Genomic DNA, 15,117 nt, shown 5'->3' with positions numbered 1-15,117 from the left:
GGATTATACCTTATAAAGATGAAATGGAGGCTAGGGAACCATAAGAGTGTAACTTTACTCCTGTAAACAAGAAGCTGTCTTAAAACAAAAGGCATTTTTTATGAGTGACTTTCTCAATGGTTTTTAGGATTATAAATGCACCCACTTCAGATTTTTTAACTCTTATTAGGAGGTTTCTGTCTTCAAGGTCTTGAAAGCATTGATTAATTTATCTTTGTAATACCACTGAGAAATAGGCAAACAAGTAAAACTGGAGCAGTGTTTACATAGGATTATAATTCTTGTGTTATTAAAAAAGAATTAGCAGAGATCATAATAATTAGAACCCAGATGGCAACAAGCGTAAGAAAAATATGTAACAGAGGCAATAAAAGAGGTAGACGTGCTTAGTAATCTATGAGAGGGGCTTCCCCGGTGGTCCAGGGGTTAAGACTCCCCCTTCCAAAGCAGGGGCTTGAGTTCCACCCCTGGTGGAAGAACTAAGATTCCACAAGCTGCGTGGCATGGCTGGAAAAAAAGAAATCTATTAATATGGCCCTAATTTCCTCTGATAGTCAATTCCCCACAGTGATTCCATGGGGCAAGTTGTAGAACAGCATGATTCGGTTTCAAAACTCACAGTCATATGTGGCTGTACCTGCTATAAATTTGCAGCACACCATCTAGCCCCTATTTACCTACTTCTACAAGCTTTTCAAAGAACGCTTCACAAATTTCTTGTCCCGCATATGATACTTCTTATGCCTGTCTCAGAATTATGATACCTCTCCTGTCAAATAGTTCGCTTTCTGCCAAGTATAAGGAATTAGCAAATTCAGTTGATTTTATGTATGTCACACATGCGTTTTACAGTTTCACTTTTGAGTTTTTATTTTACATTTTGCTCTATTAATTAATTTATTGTCTTTACGTGACAATTTTCTAAACACTTCTTCCTTTTATGTTGTGTGCGTGCACATGTGTGCTCAGTCGCTCAGTCATATCTGACTCTTTGCAACTCCATGAACTGTAGCCCACCAGGCTCCTCTGTCCATGGGATTCTCCAGGATCATTCTCTACATAGGATTATAATTCTTGTGTTATTAAAAAAGAATTAGCAGAGATCATAATAATTAGAACCCAGATGGCAACAAGCATAAGAAAAATATGTATAAAGAATACTAGAGTAGGTTGCTGGAGAAGCCGATGGCACCCCACTCCAGTACTCTTGCCTGGAAAACCCCATGGATGGAGGAGCCTGGTGGGCTGCAGTCCATGGGGTCGCTAAGAGTCGGACACAACTGAGCGACTGAGCAACTTCACTTTTCACTTTCATGCATTGGAAAAGGAAATGACAATCCACTCCAGTGTTCTTGCCTGGAGAATCCCAGGGATGGGGGAGCCTGATGGGCTGCCATCTATGGGGTTGCACAGAGTCAGACATGACTGAAGCAACTTAGCAGCAACAGCAGAGTTGGTTGCCATTTTCCTCCTCCAGGGGATATTCCTGACCTAGGGATTGAGCCTGCATCTGCTGCATTGGCAGGCAGATTCTTTACCCCTGAGCCACCTGTGAAGCCCTTCTTTTACCTTAGATATTTCTTACTGCATGAGATCCAAAATAGGAAAATATTCACCATTTGTGTCATGTACATCAATTAAATCTAGTGAATTCCAATATTATGCTTCTTGTTTGCAGTGGCTTTTTGTGATGTTGTCCAGGATTTTGTTTACATTTCTGGTTGCAGAAGAGTTTTTGTTGCATATTCAAGTTCTAAAAAATTTTAATGATGTGGTTAAAGGATGTGTAATTAATTAGTGACACAACAGGTCTTCTCACACCTAACCAAAATAGGTCTTTTTCCTGTATTCATCATCTCAGTTAGTGGATTATGGTCCACCAGTCACCTAGCTAGAAACCTGTCCTTTATTCTAGATTTCTCTCCCTCACTCCCAACTTGTGTGTGTGTGTGTTCGCAGTCGTGTCTGACTCTTTGTGACCCAACAGAATATAGCCCACCAGGCTCCTCTGTCCATGAGATTTCCCAGGCAAGAATACTGGAGTGGGTTGCCATTTCCTTCTCCAGGGGATCTTCCTAACCCAGGAATCGAACTGGAGTCTCCTACATCTCCTGCATTGGCAGGCAGATTCTTTACCACTGGAGCCACCTGGGAAGCCCAACTTTTAATTATGATTTCAATTAATTATGATCCTTCCAGTATTATTTTCTACGTATGTTTTTACCCATGCCTTTCACTCCCATGCTTTCAGGTCTCATCTGACTAGTGTCTGGCAGTCCCCTTTGAAGAGCTTCCGTGCATCTCCTCTGGGTTAGGTGTCCTCTTCAGGTCCTTACTCTGCTCCTGCCTGGGCCTATTAGTTTCTCCTTCCATGTTGCTCTCCTGCATCACCTTCTTAACGCCTTGAAGGGAGAAACTGGTTGGGTCTTACTCTTTGAGGCTCATCCTTGGATTTAATGCCTGGTATGTATAAGGTCAATGATTTTTGACTACACGAATGAATGAATGAATGAATAAAACTGTCCTTTAGCTTCACTGAATACCTGTTTAATATACCATGAAAAGAAAGTGAAAGTAGAAGTTCCTCAGTCATGTCTGACTCTTTGCAACCCCATGGACTGTAGCCACTGTAGCCCATCAGGCTTCTTTGTCCATGGACATCTCCAGGCAAGAATACGAGAGTAGGTGGCCATTTCCTTCTACAGGGGATCTTCCCAACCCAGTGATCAAACCTGGGTCTCCTGCATTGCAGGCAGATTCTTTACCATCTGAGCTACCAGGGGAGGAAGCAATAATGAACCAATTACCCAGGAGTAATTACATGGAATATATAATAATTTAGCTTCAAAGAGTCCCATGAAATCCTAGCATTTAATCATTTCTGTTTGTTTTAATAATTTGTGTGGATGTGTTGTTCTGTGTATCTGTGTCTATATGTGTTGTAAAGAGGGATGATAATTTTCAGAAATTTGCCCTTAAGTGTGATACTTTTTATTTACTTTCAATATTTCAGTAATTAGGAGCATTGCCTTTGTTGTCTTTCAAATCTGGGTTCAAGTTTTGGTGTCCCACTTGGGCCATTTTTCCCTGGATAAGGAAATGGCTACCCACTCCAGTATTCTTGCCTGGAGAATTCCATGGACAGAGGAGCCCAGCGGGCTTAGAGTCCATGGGGTCACAAAGAGTCTGACATGACTAAGCGACTGACACTTTGGGCCATTCTTAACGACTCTGGTGCTAAGTTAGTTTCACTTTGAAGCAGTTAAAATCTGAACCCCATGTGATTGTTTTATGTGTACATGCATATAGAGAGAATGGTTGATGAGATACGGTAGGAGGTATAACTTTGCAAGAAGTAATGGTAGGACTCTGAGGATGACACTCTGTGGTCCCTCTTGATCCTTTGCCCCACATCCCTTCTGCCTCCCTGAGCTCAATGAAAATTGAAACTATGGGAGGCAATTTCCAGGATACCAGCTAACATCCCAACTCAAGTGCTGTGTCTCTTCTTTCTGCCTGAGAATAATCCTGGGGAAGAAGGGAATCATCTGCCCGCTGTCAATCAACAGGAGATCAGAGTGGATGGATCAATATCCCAACCTCCCAACCTCCAGTGAGATGATTCTGAGTCATGTTTTCCCTACTCTCTCCCAGAAGGTCTCCAAGGGAGACCTGGCTGTAGTGGTAACACATCCAGTAACTGTTACTGGTTTTTCTCTTCTCTGTGTCTCACTTTTCCCACGTCCCTAGCAAATGCTTCCTAGGATCACCTTCCAAACAAACTATCTGCCCCAAGTCCTTATGTCAGGTTTACGGCACCAAGGAAACTAGGCCAAGGCTTGAAGAATATGGGAGCCATGGCCAACCAAGGTTGAGAGATCATTACAGTCAAGAGAGACATCATGTTGAAGAACTGGAGCCCAAGATTAAGGGTGGCATTTTCAAGGAAGTGAAAGTTGTTCTAGAAGGCTGGCCAGGGTAGAGAACGTGAAGGGAGAACCATAAGATAGCAGAGACCAATTAGTGGTGGATCTTAAAACTCGTTTTCACTATTTTTGCATGATTCCAGGGTCAGTGGGATTCTAGATCGAAAGATTTGGATTGGGGAGTGATATTCTATCTAGATAGTATAGGAAAACAAATTCCAAGGAAAATGGAACCAAGATACCTGTAAGCAAGTCATTGAGATAAAACTGACCTACACTTAGGGAAGGGTGTCAGTAGTACCTGAAGAGAAAAGGGTAGATTTCACAACTATTGAGAAGGTAACACCTTTATTAATTGTCATTGCTATTAGTGCAAAGCAGGCCATGGTGATAACTAAGGTAAGCTGGTCATTTAGACAGTAAACGGGGAGACGTTTCAATCATTGATATTGTGCTTCAGGATAATATATTAGCAAATTTTTCTGTGAAAACTTACTATCAAAAATAATCTTTAACTTATGTATTTGTTTTTCTCAGTTTGATTCTAAAAATATTTAAATATTTGTCATGGCTGAGAAATTGTCATATTCTTCTGGTTCATCTTTGGTAGTAATTGATAGAGTTTGTTAGTGATAGATGTTTAAACCAAACTCTTATTCTGGAAGTGAGAATGCCAAATTTTACCAATTTCCCCATGGCATGGAAAAAATTAGACTGATGGAGAACAATATACTAGACCAAGTGCCTTTATAAAACTGTGTCTGATGTCTTCTTTGAAATATATGATTTTGCCACTGAAGCTTTTATTTTAGGGTTATTAGTAACCACTCATTTCAGTCAGTGCTGTAAAAATAGGTTTTGTTGTTCCCATTAGTCAGCATAAATTAAAAAATGAAGATAAACCCTTCTGAAGATGCAGCTTTCATTAAAAAGGAAAGGGAAAAAAACTAATTGAAAGTCACTGTAAATTTTAAATGATTAATATCATGCCAAATAAGTCATTAGGAATCTCTGATGGATATAAAAAGCAATCGTTTGCACAATTGGAAAGAGCCAAATTCAATCTAACTATACTGCTCTATTTTTTTAGCTTGTATGTTAGGAGAGATATAATATTGAAATTGTTGAATTTTAACATAATAGCCTTTTATTATAGGTGGTTTGTACATTCTATTGGGCTCTAAATCAGCTAATTAATTTCCCTATGGACCCTTTTATTTCAGTTGATCATCTTTGTTACAACTCACTGTTTTTCTCTTGTTTCCTTCCTAATAATAATAAATCTGATTCTTATCATTTCAAACATATGAAAAATCTAGGATTTGTTTTTCTTTGCTTTGCTTTTTTGTGTCTTGTTTTTTATCTTACTATACATATGTATGTATAATATATAACAATAAGATATATTATAAATATATATATATATATCCAAAGCTTCAGATCTTCTTTCAGAAAAAAAGAGGGGCAAAATTTATGAACTTTATTCCTCAGTCTCTCCAGTTTTCCTCTCTACAAAGTAAAAGTAGCTTTCTAGTGACCAACATTTTTTAATTATTGGTATCCCATGCCTTTAAAAGTGTACATAAAGTGGTTGCTCTCAAACACACTGGGGGCCAGGGCTGCCAGCCCTCACCCAGTTGAAAATCCACACAGTGGTACCTCTGCCTCAAAAACAAAGGAATTAATGAGTGACTCACCCAAGGGCAGGATAGAATCTGGACTCAAACCCTAGTCCTTTTGATTTCATACTTTGTGATCTCTAATCAAACTTTTCTCAACACTGCAATAATTTAAAGATCTCTCTATTGAAAACAGATACTATATTATTGGGGGAAAAAAAAAAAGAAAACATGTTATAAGTAGAACTGACCAATACAGTTCAAACCCATGTTCAAGGGTCATTTGTATACTGAATCAGGGGAATTTATCACAATCTGAAAAAGAAAAATATCTGCAGGTTTAGATCTGTAGGTGCAAAGTATCTTGTTCTATAAAACTGCCTTTTGTTCTATACAGAAGATAAGTTGACTATATAATTGCCTAAACTAAAATATTTTTACTTTTTATTCAGTAAAACTGAACAGGTAACATGCTCTACTATTTTGGAGAAGATTAATCCAACAAAAAATAACCCTAAATAAATTGTTGATCATGATGGTTGACCTGCTTTGTAGTGATCAACTGAAAGGTAGTGGTGATGTTAAAGAGAAAAGCTTGATTCAGAGCTGAAACTGTTATATTCTCTTTGGAAGTGAAGAACAGATTAAAAGATCATAACAGCCCAACTTTATTTTTTCACATATTTTAAACATTTAATTATCAGAGGGTAAAAAATTCTTTTATTTCCATCCAAGATTCAGATTTGAAAAGTCAGCTACAATAATAGTGGGGTAAAGTAGAAGCATTTTTTTTTTTTTTAGGTAGAAGGTTCTTCATTTTACATTTACTGTTATGCACATTATTGATTTTCTTTTCTGGTTGTTGTTCCTTGCAGAGAGTGAATCTGTCCTTCGATTTTCCATTTTATGGCCATTTCCTACGTGAAATCACTGTGGCAACTGGGGGTAAGTGGTTTTCTACCCATTCACTCTAAATAATCTACAGTTTCACTACAGTTATTATTTTTAATTTACTCCATATTTCAAAAGGGACATTTATTGGGAAAGCCATTGTCTTCTATCAAAAAGTCATGGGTATAAATAAAACCTAAGAAAAGTACAGCTATTGGGAAAACTTTTCTGTAGGAAAAAAAAATGTACTTATAATAATTTTCAGCATAGATTCATCTCTGCTTTCTTTTCAAGTTTTCATTCATTTTTGATAATATGGAAGACTATATGAAAGGGAACAGAATTATAAAGAAAATGTGCTTAAGGAAGCTATAGAAGTGTATCATTTTCTTTTAACTTATGTAATAGATTGAGATATGTGTATACACACACACACACACACATTCTATTAGCTTTAGTTATTTGGTTGTTTCCTCCCCCTTTAATGCCACCTAAGTTGACTGAGAATTTTAAAAATGAACACTGAAATTTGGTTTGAATTCTCTTCATTTTATTTTTCTCCACAAACTTTGGAGGTTAGTTTAGAGATTAGCAATAGCCTAGAAATGCAATTATCTGTTTTTATAGCATATAGGAGTCAAAAAATGTATTCCTTGAATGCTACTAGCAGAAATAAGCAAAATGCAAGAGAATATCACTGTTTGCCTAATAAGGAGCAGTAGATAAAGTAGGAGAAAGAGAGAAAAACATAAAAATGGAAAAGTAAAGAAGCAAATTATTAATAAATTAAATATACAGATAGGATGAAAGGTCTGTGGATGGCTCATACTAAAGCACCAGAGAGAGTCCCTTTCCTTCCCTGGGTTTTGGTCTTCTGGATGGTATGGAAACCAGGTTGGTCACTCATCATATTTCAGTAAAAGACTTAGAAGTTATATAGGATTCAGAGGAAGATTTGTAATCAGGAATACCAATAATCAAGGAAAAGTTTTAAGCACCATCTCTAAGCACTGGCAAACAAAGCTACCTCTGCCTTAGGATCATGTAACCTAGTACACAAGGTGAAGCAGTGTGGGAGTTCCTTAGAAAATACAAATGATGAAATATGAGTTTCCAGAGATGATAAAGCTCAAACGTGAGAATCCTTTAAGACTTAATAGAAAAATTATTTAAAATATTTCTTGAAGGAAGTTAGAATTTCTGTGATTGTGTAGGGAAAGAAGAGTAAGTCACAGGGAAGAATGTCTTGAATAAATACTATACAGAAGAGAAAATTGGTGGAGTATTTTGAGACAGTAAATAACCGAATTTGAATGAAGCTGGATGTGTAGGTTTAAAAAAAAAAACAATGTTAAGATGTGAAAAGCAGGTTGGGACAATTTTGTACACTGCCTCCAAAGTCAGTTAGAGTCACTAGTCCTTGATTAGATAAGTGATAAACTTAAGAAGCATAACCAAGATTATATGTGGAATCTAAAAAAAATGAGACAAATGAACTTACTGACAAAACAGAAAGAGACTCACAGACTTAGAAAACACACTCATGATAGCTGGGGGGAAGGGATAGTTAAGGATTTGGGGAAGGTTATGTACACACTACCATATTTAAAATGGATAACCAACAAAAATCTACTGTATAGCACATGGAATTCTGTTCAATGTTGTGTGTCAGCATGGATGGGAGGGGTGTTTGGGAGAGAATGGATACATGTACATGTATGGCTGAGTCCCTTCACTGTTCACCTGAAACAACATTAACAACACTGGTAATTGGCTATAATCCAATATAAAATGTTTTTGGTGTTAAAAAAATAAAAACACAAAGCAGAATCAAGATACTTTGTAATGCCTTGAAGTTAGTGCATATAGTTGAAAGTGTGACAAATATTGCTGCTGCTGCTAAGTCACTTCAGTCATGTCCGACTCTGTGCGACCCCATAGATGGCAGCCCACCAGGCTCCCCCGTCCCTGGGATTCTCCAGGCAAGAACACTGGAGTGGGTTGCCATTGCCTTCTCCAATGCATGAAAGTGAAAAGTAAAAGTGAAGTCGCTCAGTCGTGTCCGACTCCTAGCGACCCCATGGACTGCAGCCCACCAGGCCCCTCTGTCCATGGGATTTTCCAGGCAAGAGTACTGGAGTGGGTTGCCATTGAGGACCTTGGTAATTCTGTGGCTTCAAACCATAGGAGAGAACTGATGCTATTAGCAAAATTTACAAACTCTAAGCAAAAGAACTGGTTTTAGGGCTTCAGTCCAGAAGCTATTACATTTTATGTAAAAACAGACCTATATATAAGTAAAATTTACACACAGATTCTGTCTTAATGAGTTCACTGTGTATTTCTGTGCCAGTATATTGCCAGGCATTTAATAGACATTTTAATTAATATGTTGAAGGATTGAATGTAAAGGAGAAAGGCAAATTAAAAGATTGCTCCTATAAACCATGAATTACTTCATGTCCACTCACATCTTTAAAGTATGATGTAAACATGTTATCTCATAATATGAACATTAAGCATATTTTCTGAGACTTAGGCTACCAGTGTTCTACTGAATTTTTAAAAGTGAATCATTAATTATGTTTGTTCAAAATCTGTACACACAGTGGTAAAAATATGGGCAGCTTTGCATTTTCAGTTTCTCAAATCATTTTATCTTTAAAAGTCATGTCAGCAATTTAGCCAATATGAAGTAAGATTTCCCTTAGCTGAGTTGGTGGGAAAAAACCCAAACAGATGGCTATATCATGTTTACTGCTTCAAAATACCTTTTTTCTTTGCAAAGATCCTCAAAATAAGTGAAAAATCTGATGTCTTGAATGATTTCTATCTTCTTTGAAGAAAACAATAATGTAAAAAAGCCTTTTTCTATTTTTTGTTTAAGAAATGCTAGTATGGCACTTGCATATATAAATCCATACCCTGTTTAGAGAGGCACAAATGAGATAATTTAGACACTGACCTAGGCTTCTCCAAAATGGAACCAGAATCTCTTGTAAAAGTTTCCAACTAAATAAATAGCTTGTCTGCACCTCCATTGTTTATTTATTCAATCAATTTTGGTTGAGACCCTCCTATGTGAAAGACACAGTACATAACACTAATACTTTTGTTTGTACAGAGAAGAATAAACTGTGATTCCTCCAGGAGCTTAGAATCTAAGAAGAGGAAGGATTATGTGACTAAGCAATAAGACAAGGTTGACTGTGAGTGTTGGAGGATCAGAAAGGTGCCCCAAGAGAGGGTCATTCTTATTGAGGAAATCAGAAACAGGTTTGTAAAAAAGCTAACATTTGACATTGGCCTTAAAGGAAGGTGGAATTTTAGTATGCAGAGAAGCAGGTTGAAAAAAGGTGAAGAGGGAAGGAATATTCTAGACAAAGGGATGCTGAGCTAAGTGACTTTGTTGAGTCCATATTGAGCATATTTGGAGGGCTGTCAAGTAAATCTGTTTGTCTTGAGTGGAGACTCAAAGTAAGAGTTCAGTGAATGGGAACTGGGAAGAGTGGTGTAAAATACTTTTAACTTTAGACATCTGGATGATATCCAGCAAGCACTGGGTTTCTTTGAGTAAATAACAGATCTGGCCTGATCTGGTAATGGAGGATAGGATAAGGTGAGGGGTTTAAAGATAAAGAAAGAGGCAGGTTTAAAGGTAAAGAAAGAAGCCAGTGAAGGGCACATCATTTGAGTTGTCTAATCATTGTGTTTGCAAAGGTTTTCAGGCAACAGGATTCATTAGGACACAGGTGAGTGAGAACTTCTGAATCATAGATTTTCAATTGGTCTCTTCTGACTAAATAGGTGGTATAAGCAGATAGACCTACCTGACAAATGCTCATCATTTTACAAAACTAGAGAAAGTAGTTAACTATGAAAAACTTACAAGAAAAATAGAAATCACAGGTCAGGTTAAATAAAGTAGACTGAAGACCATTACAAATAGACCAGGGACTGAAATTTTTAAGTAGGAATACATTGGTTTCTATGATACAAAATGAAAGAAGATATTCTGTTGACTGCCAGTTCTCCCTGAATGTGTCCACAAATTACTGTGACCTGTCTTTATATATGGACTTCCTGGTAGCTCACTGGTAAAGAATCTGCCTGCAAATGCAAGGGACATTGATTCAATCCCTGGTCCAGGAAGATCCCCTGGAGAAGAAAATGGCAACCCACCCTAGGATTCTTAACTTGAGAATTCCATGGACAGAATAGCCTGGCGGGCTACTGTCCATAGGGTCGTGAAGAGTCAGATATGAGTGAGCAGCTAAATAGCAACAAGATGAATACTTTAATAGGTTCTTTTTAAATTTTAGGCTTCTAAGGTCATCTTTTAAAAGCTTCAAAAAGCAGGTTTACATCTGAGGATATAATTTTTTAATTCTTGCAACCATCACTAGTAATGATATCTTTTTCATGAGTTCATTGTAGGCACTACATTTAACTAGATGAGAGGAAAGTGAGAGGTGGAAGAATGGTAATTGATGCCTTATATAATGGGGAAGAGAAAAGTTGACATTATCCAGACAATTCTGACCCCAAATTTTAAGTATGTAGATATAGGCTAATTCAAAATGAGTGTGCAGAATTGCAAGCAAGCCACACATGAGATTAGGAATCAAAGATGATATGAATTAAAAGGCAACTTTGGTTATGTAAAGGTTTACTCTCCTTTCCTTTCTTTGTGTATTTCTAGTTGAAGATATAAGAAGATAGCTGTTCAGGTTTTTTTGTCAGGGTATGAAAACAGTTTTATTGTAAAACCTGTTTCACACACATCTCTTCTTCTGGTTTAATGATATAATTGACATATAGAATTTTATAAGATGTCAATTTTAGTTCTGTTTTCTTTTGTTTGCCAGATGCTAACTAATAAAATGTAAAATGTCCACTAAGTAATCAGTATTTAATATCTGGAAAATTAATGGCATTAAAAAAAGTCAAACAAGGAAAAGTAAAATATATATAGTCAGCCCTCCATATCTGTAGGTTTTGTATCCTGGGATGCAACCCACTATGGATCAAAAATATTTGAAAAAAAATTTTTTGGAAAGTTCCATGAAGCAAAACTTGAATTTGCTGTGAGCTGGCAACTATTTACATAGTATTTACATTGTATTAGCAATTATTTACATTGTATGAGATATTATACAACCTAGAGTTAATTTAAAGTATGTGGAAGGATATGTGTTGGTTGTATACAAATTGAGCTTCAGGGGATTTTGGTATGGAAATGGGGCTGTGTCTGGGAGACAGAAGAACAACTGTATCTCCTTTCTTCCCATGCCTCCTAATCCATTAGTACTCCTCCCAAGGTGAAAATAAATTAATTTGTGTGTGTGTTTTTTAAACTGTTGTTGTTTATTGTTTAGTCACGAAATCGTGTCTGACTCTTTAGTGACCCGATGGACTCTAGTCCACCAGGCTCCTCTGTCCATTGGATTTCCAAAGCAAGAATACTGGAGTGGGTTGCCATTTCCTCCTCCAGGGGAATCTTCCTGACCCAGGGATTGAATGTGTGTCTCCCTCATTTGAGGCATGTTCTTTACCACTGAGCTGCCAGGGAAGCCCCACTCTTTGAGTTATGGTATGCAATCAGATCTAAACTAATTTCCTATATCTTGTTAATAGTCATTTGCTTTTTCCCCCTTAAGTCCCTAATAAGAGAGGTTAAAAAAAATAGTGCATATTATTTTGATTGGGTTTTCAGGAAGTATATTACCAAATCTTCCAGTTTCTTTTTTATTCTTTCTTTCAAATAGCAATATTTTAATTGTAGTCCCAAATAATATTTTATTTTGTAGTCCCAAGCAATATTTTAATTGTAGTCCCAAATAAGGACTTTCATGCTTTTTAGAGGTACTTGATTAATAACAGTTATGAAAGGCTTTTTAACAGCAGAAGAGAGTTAGTTATTACTCAGGATGATTGATTTAAAATACCAACCCTGTAATCTTCCAAATATATAACCTCGATATAACAGAACTTTATTGCATCCATTATCTTTCTGAATCTAGTGAAAAAGTAAATGACATTATTTTATATTATTATTATCATTATGTTATTATGTGTATCTAGAGATCTGATACATGCAGGGAGATATTGAAGGGATAGATGTTGCACAAAAGAAAATCCATTCCAATTTGGTTCACTAATTTAAAGTAACAAACTCAAGTCTCAAAGATTCCTGGATGGAAAGATAAGTTGTGTGATGTCTGCTCTGCCGTGTCTGAGTGATTCTCTGGATATATGTCCTGAAAGTCCAGCTCAATTGTCCTTCTTGATAATTTACTCCCCCAGACTGTCGAGTGTCCCTCAGTAGATTGAGCAGATTCACCAACATTACTGAATTTCTTTTCCCTGAGGCTTTATGAATTGCATGTTCACAAGCCCCTTTGTTTCTCCTGTGTATCAATGTGTTGTATTTCATCAGCACTGGTTCCTTGGGATTGGGGTGAGGTGTCGCTGGAGATCAGAGCAACAAGAGATGCAGAAAGGGGCCACCCAGGAGATAGACTAGAGTCAGTATGAAAATTACCAGAGGCAGAAATATGGGTAGACAGAAGTACAGTTTTTAAAAAGAGAGGATCATTGATCCATGGTGGGTAAGTGATGATTGGTGACAGGAATGGGGAAATGTTGATTAATCAAAGTGAAAGTCTGCGTAAGAAGCAGATTCTCCAGGCTTAGCCCCTTCCATCACCATAGCAGCCACAGAGAAGTCCACAGATCAATGGACGTTCACTGTTCACTTAGGAATGTTTGCACACGGAAGGCACCGTTTAGTCTCTTGTGGATCCAGGCTTTGTTTGAAATATTGGCAAATATTTGCTTTCCTCCCTAGTTCAGATAAATAACAGTATTACCTAGATGCTCAGATACATCACCCAATTGAAAACAAAAGGAGTTTAGATGACTAATTAATAAAGTAACAAAGTACAGCAATTGCTCTAACTTTGTTCAGTCCTAGAAAGAAGAGAAAAATATTAAGTGAGGCAGGATTGACTTTAGATGCTGGGCTTCCCAGGTGGCATGATGGTATAGAATCTGCCTGCCAGTGCAGGAGACACAAAAGACGCTGGTTTGATTCCTGGATTGGGAAGATCCCTTGAAGAAGGAAATAGCAACCATGGACAGAAGAGGAGCCTGGTGGGCTACCGTCCATGGGATCACAGAGAGTCGGACTTGATTGAGCACACACACACACTGGACTTTTCAGGAATAAGTTCAAAAGTGTTCTCTTTTTTACTGAAGTCAGCAATTGAAATTCATTTTCTTGGAGAAGCAGTCTCCAAGAAGCAGTCTGATACCTAGGTTAAGATAAATACTCTTGTATTGGAATGTGGGTCTTCATAAATCACACCAGTCATAGCTATTGTGACCTTCAGTGAATTACTTAATCTCTCCTGCCTCAGTTTCCCAATCTGTACAATAGCATAATGAAAGCTCCTAGTTCATAAGGACTTTTGTCAGGAGTTAATGACATAACATGTATTAGTGATACTTATTTCAGAGAAAAAGCTACAAAAATAGCATGTATTGTTACTACTGTCCTTTTTTTTTTTTAATATGTATTTGTTTCTCTTCTATTCCTTTGCAAAATACGTTTGCTGTAAAGTTGTGTTTGCCTGTTAGTTTGTCTATTGTTTTCTTTGGTAACATGATCCATAGCTCAGGAGGTGCTTAGGGACTTAACTTTTCATTATCTCCTTTTAAAGTCTGGCTCATCCGTTCCTAACTGGGAAGTATAGGCCTGTGTAGATGACTCGGATGTCCTCTTTGTTAGTGTGGGTATATCTGTCATCTCTAAGTACACCGCAGAAGCTCCTCTAAAGGCCTCCCAGGGCTGCAACTCTGAAAGTATTACAAAATTTCACACATGGCAGAAGAATCTTGAAATGTTGGTCTAATTGTGATATTATGGGTCATAACTGAATAACAGGCATAATTATCAACAGCAAGCCATCCATATCTTGATGCTTCTTATTCTACCCTTTGTAGAACATGAGCTTTAAGGACAAGTCATCAAAGCATAAAGTTAGTTATGGGTAAGATGATGGGGGGTGGGGATGACACTTGCCTGGTGGCATCTCATCCAGGTTGCCTTTCATAGACATGAGATTTGATTAACTGCTAATAATCCAACTCTAAAATATACTGAAGACCCAACCCCAAATGCAAAATTAAACATTCATTTGGGTAAATTTATGTGTGATGTTTTGCCTTTGAATTAGGAGACAATTTTCTTTATTCGTGCTCAGTCGCTTCAATCATGTCCAACTCTGCAACACTATGGACTGTACCCTGCCAGGCTCCTCTGTCTGTAGGGATTCTCCAGGCAAGAATACTGGAGTGAATTACTGCGCTCTCCTCCAAGGGATCTTTGTGACCCAGGCATCAAACCCGCATCTCCTGCGTCTCCTTCATTGCAGGCAGATTCTTTACCACTGAGCCACTTGGGAAGCATAAAGTTATTTCAATGCTAACCATTATTGTCAGGATTTTCCCCTGTTTACATCACAGGAAACCAGTAGGTATAATGTGGAAACAACTCAAAATTGTGTTCTGACTTCAACTGGTACAGCTCTGGAGCTGGGACATATTATTAAACAATAAATATTTTGTTGGCTATTTCTAATGGGATTATGGTAGATTTAGATTACTTTGTTGATCTG

General features: G+C 37.4%; 1 protein-coding gene across 2 annotated transcripts in view; it reads left to right on the top strand.

Annotated features, from left to right (window-relative positions):
- Positions 1–15,117, top strand: part of PLXDC2 (plexin domain containing 2) — a 418,172-nt gene that overhangs the window by 234,311 nt on the left and 168,744 nt on the right. For both annotated transcript variants that reach the window (XM_027560001.1, XM_027560002.1), the window contains exon 4: positions 6,421–6,490. In XM_027560001.1, coding sequence (XP_027415802.1) covers positions 6,421–6,490 — 70 coding nt within the window. The remainder of the gene's footprint in view (positions 1–6,420; positions 6,491–15,117) is intronic.

Source organism: Bos indicus x Bos taurus, chromosome 13 (assembly GCF_003369695.1).
Source record: "Bos indicus x Bos taurus breed Angus x Brahman F1 hybrid chromosome 13, Bos_hybrid_MaternalHap_v2.0, whole genome shotgun sequence".
Classification (NCBI taxonomy): domain Eukaryota; kingdom Metazoa; phylum Chordata; class Mammalia; order Artiodactyla; family Bovidae; genus Bos; species Bos indicus x Bos taurus.
The sequence above is the reverse complement of the archived record's forward strand: the minus strand, read 5'-3'. Positions and strand labels throughout refer to the sequence as shown.